The 7054-nt window shown below is 49.6% G+C and overlaps 1 protein-coding gene across 1 annotated transcript; it reads right to left on the reverse strand.

Moving 5' to 3' along the window:
• Positions 1–501: 501 nt before the first annotated feature.
• Positions 502–2114, reverse strand: LOC106865793. Its single transcript, XM_014896605.2, has 4 exons — positions 1962–2114; positions 1617–1667; positions 1380–1553; positions 502–1304 (listed from the first exon to the last, which is right to left on the reverse strand). The coding sequence occupies exons 1-4, from the start codon at positions 2112–2114 to the stop codon at positions 648–650; spliced, it is 1035 nt and encodes a 344-aa protein (XP_014752091.2). The 3' UTR covers positions 502–647.
• Between the last annotated feature and the right edge of the window lie 4940 nt (positions 2115–7054).

The raw sequence follows: 7054 nt of genomic DNA on the forward strand, positions 1-7054 counted from the left end.
ATGGGAGACTAACATCGGCTCCAGGAGAATCGCGTTGCAAGATCAGCTAACAGCTGATGAGTACCGAAATCTAATGATTGATGGATTAGAAGATATAACGCAGCATCGGCTAAGGGCATTGGAAAAACTTGAAGAGAATAAGGCTCAAATTGCACGACATTATAATAAAAAGGTGATATCTAAGAAATTCGATGTAGGAGATCTGGTATGGAAGCTGATATTGCCGATTAGCTCTAAGGACAATCGGTTTGGCAAATGGTCTCCTAATTGGGAAGGGCCCTACGTGATAAGCCGATGCGTACCTGGTAATGCATATATTCTGAAGGAGTTGGATGGCGAAAAATTTGACAAGACATTAAATGGCACATATCTGAAGCGGTACTATCCTAGCATATGGGTTGATTCATGAAGCGTGCAGAATGTCCAAATGTCCGATATGGAAAGTATCATTTTCAAATGGCCGATATCAAAACTATCGTCCTTAGCAGAGAAAATAGCGCAAGACAAAGCAACCAGGGCATTAAGTAAATGAAAACCGATAGCTCAGCTACCGCCTACAGATGGCCGATATCATGGGATATCGCCCGTAGTTCAAAAAATATATATATACATCAAAGGAAGGTGTTCAAGAATTACATCATCGGACATTACAAGTAGCTCTGGATTGCAGCAATAGCGTTGAGGCGGATTTGATCGACTTCAGCAAGTATATAAGCATCATCCTCAAGGCTACCAGGGATTGTTCTAACAGCATCCCATTGCTGCATCGCTTGGTCTATGGTCGATGATAGCGCTGACTGTTGGCTCTCAAGTTCTTCAGGGATTTTGGCCAGGGCATCTTCCTCTGTTTGGATTTCTTTATCCTTGGCCGCTAGCGCCGCTTGCAGATCGGCTCGTTCCTGCTTCAGCCGATCCAAACGGGTCTGGATCTCAGCCGATTTGGTTTGAATGGCCTCATACTTCTTTTCTTCCTCGACCCTCTGTTCCGCCGACGTGGCCAGTACTATTTGCTCGGCTTGTGCTCTCCGCTCTGATATACGCCGTTGAGCCCTTGTTACTTTGATCCGGTGATACTCCATGAAAGCCACGGGGTTGAAAGCTCCAAAAAGCTCATCGGGCAACATACTTTCGATTTCTTGGAATCGGGCGCGCCCAGAGCCTGCATTGGCTACCAGGCCTTTGATGGGGATATCGAGGCGACGTTGGATGTCGGCTAGAAGGTCCCGGATTTCTTCTGGGAGACGAGGACCAGGCCTGGTAGTTTGTGAAGGCATCATGGACGTATCGGCTGTCAGAGCAGCAACCTATAGCAAAGGAGACGTCAAGATAAGCCGATAGCTATAAAAATCGGAGTGAGGCTGATGAGTTAGAAAACTTACGGGGACATCAATGATCGGCTCACGATCTCTTTGGCCAGCTGCTTCTTGGTATACATCAGCCGATGCCTCCTGACGTTGAGGTTCTGGTACTGGTCTTGACGGAGATGGCCCGGCCGCATCATCAGCTTCTTCAATGATGGAGATAGTCTCAGTGTCTCCGGCCGATGGAGCAGGCTACAGATAGAATTCAGTGATATGCAACTAAATGATGGAGCAAAAGAAATCAGGTTAATTTACCTGGACGAGGCCACCTGGGGAAGCAGCGCCCTCTTGAGGGATGTCCGTCGGCTCAACAACGATTACAGCAAGTCAAGGAAAAGCAAGTGAAAAAGGGTACTTTACCTGGACTCTTTCTGGTTCAGCAGCTGCAGCAAGTATCGGCTCGCCTGATTCAGAGACTGGTGGAGGTGGAATCTGTTCCGGCACAGTAGTCTCTGCGGTCACGGCGGCCTCTACGGTCCGATCGTCGGCTCAGTTGATTCGGGGGCAGGTGGGATCGAAGCCGATGTGGGTGGCTGCATTGTACTACGTCAGTAAATATAAGGGCACGTCAAATGTATTAAGTAGAGCCAGGAGACTTACAATCTCGATGGAGCCAGCCAGTGCGGTGACGGCAGCTTGGACTGTTGGGGCTAAAAATTTTGAAGACCCTGTGGCAACATCAGCTGCAGTGATGGCACGAGCCGATGACACTGAAGGGTTGACGGCAGGGACAGTCCGACGCTTCTTCGCCATGGGGCTCTTTGGCTTGGACGCGACACGCTTGGTTACCACTTCCTGACTTTCATCAAGGCCGATATAGTCGGAGCGTTGGCCCCCAAAATTGGAGCAGCCGATGGAGGTCTATATTGGATCGGCTGACCACTATTGCTTACGGTCGGGGGATCGCGGTCGGAACCCTGCAGAGACAAAGTAAAAGTAAGATAAGGCACACTTCGTTAAGTTTAACAAAGATAAAGAAGGTAAAAACTGTACCTCATCCTCGTGGTCGGGCACTGTCACATATCGGGAAGGGCTGGCCCAAAACAGGTGTTTCTTCCACTCGCTCCACCATTGAACGAATAGCTTTGAGGTGGAGGAAGACAGGATGATGTTGGAGCAATCACCCAATGGAAGGTCTTTTTTCAAGGCGCATGACCCGATCGAATTCAAGACCGCTTCCAATCGGCTGTCTGGCTCTGAGCTTGTCGGTGAAGTATAAGCCGATCGGAAGCTGCCCAAATCCCATTTACCGCGCACTGACTGAAGGATAGTAGAACTCATATGACGGCCGATGAGTCCTACCTGAACCGATGCCGACAGGAAGAAGGCAAGGCCTGATGCATTTTTCCAAGATACGAGAAGAGATCGCATCGGCCAATGGTGCGTCCGTGCGAAATTGGAAAGAGATCTCAAATTCTGACATGTCAAGATAGGAGAATCGGATGATGTTGTCACTGGTAAGCCCATTATAAAAGGACCTGAACCAGTTGGCCAGCGACTCGTCCGACAGCCTACTCCCTCCTGCAGCCGATGCGGATTTGCCCACAGACATGCAACGGCGTCAGACTGGGTTTTCATTTTCTGCATAATCGCCTGGGAAACTGCTGGTGTGCAGCGGGGGAAGACCCATGGCTATGTAATGATAGGTGGTCATCCAAATCTACAGAAACCACCAAGGACCTCCAATGTTCCCGACGGGCTGGCCAGCCGATAGCTTCACTGATACTTCATGGAGTAAGTGGTAGGTCGCCCCAGAAGGTATCGGCCCAAAGGAAGATGATCGCCACCCGCAAACCGTTCTGCTTGGCCTGGCCTGGAAATTAGTGGTCGGGCCGATAGTGCGTCCGCAGAAGACAAAGCGTTCCAGCCACATATTCAGGAAGGCTGCATGTTCACGATCCTGAACAGTTCCTGTCTTGCAGCAGGCCGACATGTATCCACGCCATCCGCCGGCATCTTTGGTTGTTAAGTCGATGCGTTGTTTCAATGCGGAGCGTCGAAGGGTTGCAGAAGGTGGTGACATCCAAGTCAGTCAACATGACCACATCCATTAAAGTGAGAGCAGTCGGACCGTTGTTGAACATAAAAGCATTCAGAGTATCGGACCACAGATACGGTGCAGCGGCCAGCAGAGGTTCGTTCTTCTCCATCTCTACTAAGGATAAGCCGATGCAATGTCCGATGCCCAATTCCTCCCACTGTTGGGCCTTGGCAGCCGATACACGGCAATACCAATCTCTCCATCCAGCGATGTGGCTCGGCCAAGATCGGAAGCTATGCTGCAAATCGCTCGCCGAAACGAAAAGGGATCCAATTCGTTTCAGCGTTGATGAAACCTATGGGGTCTTCACTACCCATTGGGCCTAAGTAATAATGGCTAGAAACTTGGATGGAGGGGATTGTGATCTGGTTCTTGAGGTTCTAAAAGGAGGCAAAAATAGAACAGTGAAAAAGAAGAACTTGAAGAACAACAATGGCAAAAAGAAAAATCGAGGGAAAATGTTACCTCAGGGACAGCGTCTGGGGTCGCCATGAGATGATCGGAGAAGAAACAGTAACGGCACCGATCGACGGGGGAAACTTGCCCTGTGATCGACGAAATGGCTGACGGCAATGCGAGCTCACCGGAGATGAAGTGCGGTGAAGTGTTAGGGTCTCGCTTGGATTTAGAGGAGAATTAACAAGAACAGAGGAGAGAGGGAGAGATACGCCACCCACTGGGTGCGTCCGTTTCTGCAGTTCGGTCAGGTTCTGGTCCATCGACGAGGAAGGAAACACACACAGTCCAGCACTTATACAACTCCACGCAACTCACTCACGCCACCCATTCTTCGCCAGCAAATTTCCGATTGAGCTTCCTCTGTCTTTGCGCCCTGGCTGGCTCCTTCTCAGCTGTAGTGGGCCGAGGGGTGTCGAGGCCCATGACATCCCCCCCTCCATCAGAAACAGTTTGTCCCCAAACTGAAGCTCCCCTGAAACGCGCCCGTAATTCAGTTTCCTCTTCCCAGGTCGCATGAGAATCAGGAAGAGTCGACCACTGGACGAGCACTTGTTCCACCTCCTTGCCCTTGAGCATGGCGCGGCGACGTTGGAGCAGCTTGACAGGAACAGCATAGCGGCCCAAGTGATCATCGCAAGGGGGAAGATCTGGCAATGAACACTTCGAAGGAGGTAAGCTAGCACGAAGCAAAGACACGTGCATTACCGGATGTATTTTGGAGGATGCCGGGAGCTTGAGCTGATAAGATACGTCTCCCACAGGTTTCTCAACTTGAAAAGGCCCATAATACCGAAAGGACAATTTATGATTTGCCCTTGGCGCTACCGAAGTCTGCACATATGGTTGGAGTTTGAAAAACACCCAATCACCGGGGCTGAACTGTCGGTCAGTGCGCTGCTTGTCGGCCTGAAATTTCATGCGCTGACGTGCACGGTGCAGATGCTGCTGAAGCACACGAGACATCACTGCTCGATCCTGAAGCCACTCGGCAATGTTCTGCACACAATGATGCGGCTCTGTCAATAATCCAGTGCAGTTTGGACGGTGGCCATAAAGTGCTTCAAACGGGGATGTCCCAATCGCTGAGTGAAGAGAAGAATTGTACCAAAACTCGGCTAAAGCCAACCAACTGGACCACTTAGAGGGACAAGTATGCACATAACACCAAAGATAGGTTTCCATACATTGATTGACTCGCTCTGTCTGACCATCGGTCTGCGGGTGATAAGCTGAACTCAATCGTAACTCGGTCTTGGATAGCTTAAACAGCTCCCGCCACACCCGACTCGTGAAAATGGGATCACGGTCCGACACAATTGCCACTGGAAAACCATGAAGTCTGAAGACATGCTTCATATATGCGTGCGCCACTTGAAGGGCTGAATACGGGTGAGATAAGGGCACAAAGTGACTGTACTTGGTAAGTTTGTCTACCACCACCATAATTGCATCATAACCAGAGGAACGGGGCAAGCCATTGACAAAATCCATTGTCACCACTTCCCAGGCTATGCGAGGAATCTCTAGTGGTTGCAGCAGCCCTGGGGTCTTAATGCGCTCGGGTTTGGCCTGTTTGCAAACATCACAAGCAGACACAAACAATTTGATATCTTGTTTCATACCTGGCCAAGCAAAAAGCTTGCGAAGCCGGTGGTATGTGGCATGAAACCTCGAGTGACCACCCATAGCACCAGAGTGGAAGTTCTTCAGAAGTTGTTGTTGTACTTCAGAGTTTGAACCCAACCAGACACGATCTTTGAACCGAAGCAATCCGTCTTGACAAGAGTAATGAGGAGGCAGCAGCTCACCACGCTCAGCTTTGCGCAACAACTGACCAGCAAAAGGATCAGTTCGGTAGCCTTGCTTGACATCCGTAAGCCACGATGGAACACAAACCGAAATGGCACAAAGCGAGGGATGCACCCGTCGAGACAGGGCATCAGCTGCTTGATTTGTAGAACCCTTCTTGTACTCGATATGGTATTGCAGACCCAACAGCTTGGTCAGGGCTTTCTGCTGCCACGGTGTAGTTAGGCGTTGATCATCCAAGTGGGCGAGGCTTCGATGATCTGAACGAATGACAAATTCAGACATAAGGAGGTATGGACGCCAGCGATCCACGGCCATTAAGATTGCCAGGCACTCTTTCTCGTAAGTAGACAACCCCTGCAAACGAGGTCCTAATGCCTTACTAAGAAAAGCAAGAGGGTGGCCAGATTGCATCAATACGGCACCAATTCCTTTGTCCGACGCATCCGTCTCAATGACAAAAGTCTTGGAAAAATTGGGCAGTGCCAAAACTGGAGCTGTAAGAAGAGCTTGCTTAAGAGCACAAAACGCAGCCTCATGGGTGCCAGTCCAAACGAAAACAGTGCCCTTTTTTAGAAGATCTGTGAGAGGGCGACTAAGAACACCAAAGTTGCGAACAAATTTACGATAGTAGCCGGCCAAACCCAAGAATCCACGGACCTCTTTCACACACTCCGGGGTAGGCCAAGATTGCACCGAGTCAAGATTCTTGCCATCAGTAGCGACTCCATGGGCGCTGATAACATGCCCCAGATATTTCAGTTCAGGTTGAGCAAATGAACACTTCTTCCGTTTCAATTTCAGATCATGCTGATGAAGCATTTGCAGAACAGCACGCACATGTTGCACATGAGTTTCGAGAGATGGGCTATAAATCAATATGTCATCGATAAAGACCAAGACGAAACGGCGAAGGAACGGGGCCAAAATTGAATTCATTGCATTCTGAAACGTTGCCGGGGCACCTGTCAGGCCATAGGACATCACTTTGAACTCATAGTGGCCCTGATGGGTCTGAAAAGCTGTTTTATGTTCATCAAGAGGATTCATACGAATCTGATGGTAACCTGCACGCAAATCAAGACTAGTGAACCAGCACGCGCCCGAGAGTTCATCCATGAGTTCATCTATAACTGGAAGAGGAAACCGATTCTTTACCGTGATTGCATTCAAGTGTCTGTAATCAATGCAAAAACGCCACTCGCCGTCTTTTTTCTGTACAAGTAACACCGGCGAGGCGAAAGGGCTGGAGCTGGGCTGGATGATACCTTGAGTTAACATGTCCTGGACTTGCCGTTCAATTTCATTTTTCTGAGTAGGGTTGTAACGGTAGGGGCGAATATTCACAGGTTTGGCGCCCGAAAGCAGGGGAATTGAGTGATCG

This window comes from Brachypodium distachyon, chromosome 1 (genome assembly GCF_000005505.3).
Source record: "Brachypodium distachyon strain Bd21 chromosome 1, Brachypodium_distachyon_v3.0, whole genome shotgun sequence".
In the NCBI taxonomy this organism is placed as follows: Eukaryota; Viridiplantae; Streptophyta; class Magnoliopsida; order Poales; family Poaceae; genus Brachypodium; species Brachypodium distachyon.

Excerpts from the sequence above, each read along its gene's own strand:
- LOC106865793 (XM_014896605.2), bottom strand. The coding sequence starts at position 2,114 with ATGGCGAAGAAGCGTCGGACTGTCCCTGCCGTCAACCCTTCAGTGTCA. Across the intron at positions 1,668-1,961 it reads TGGCTGGCTCCATCGAGATT|CCGACGGACATCCCTCAAGA; the intron begins GTAAGTCTCCTG and ends ATCGTTGTTGAG. Across the intron at positions 1,305-1,379 it reads AGCCGATCATTGATGTCCCC|GTTGCTGCTCTGACAGCCGA; the intron begins GTAAGTTTTCTA and ends CCTTTGCTATAG.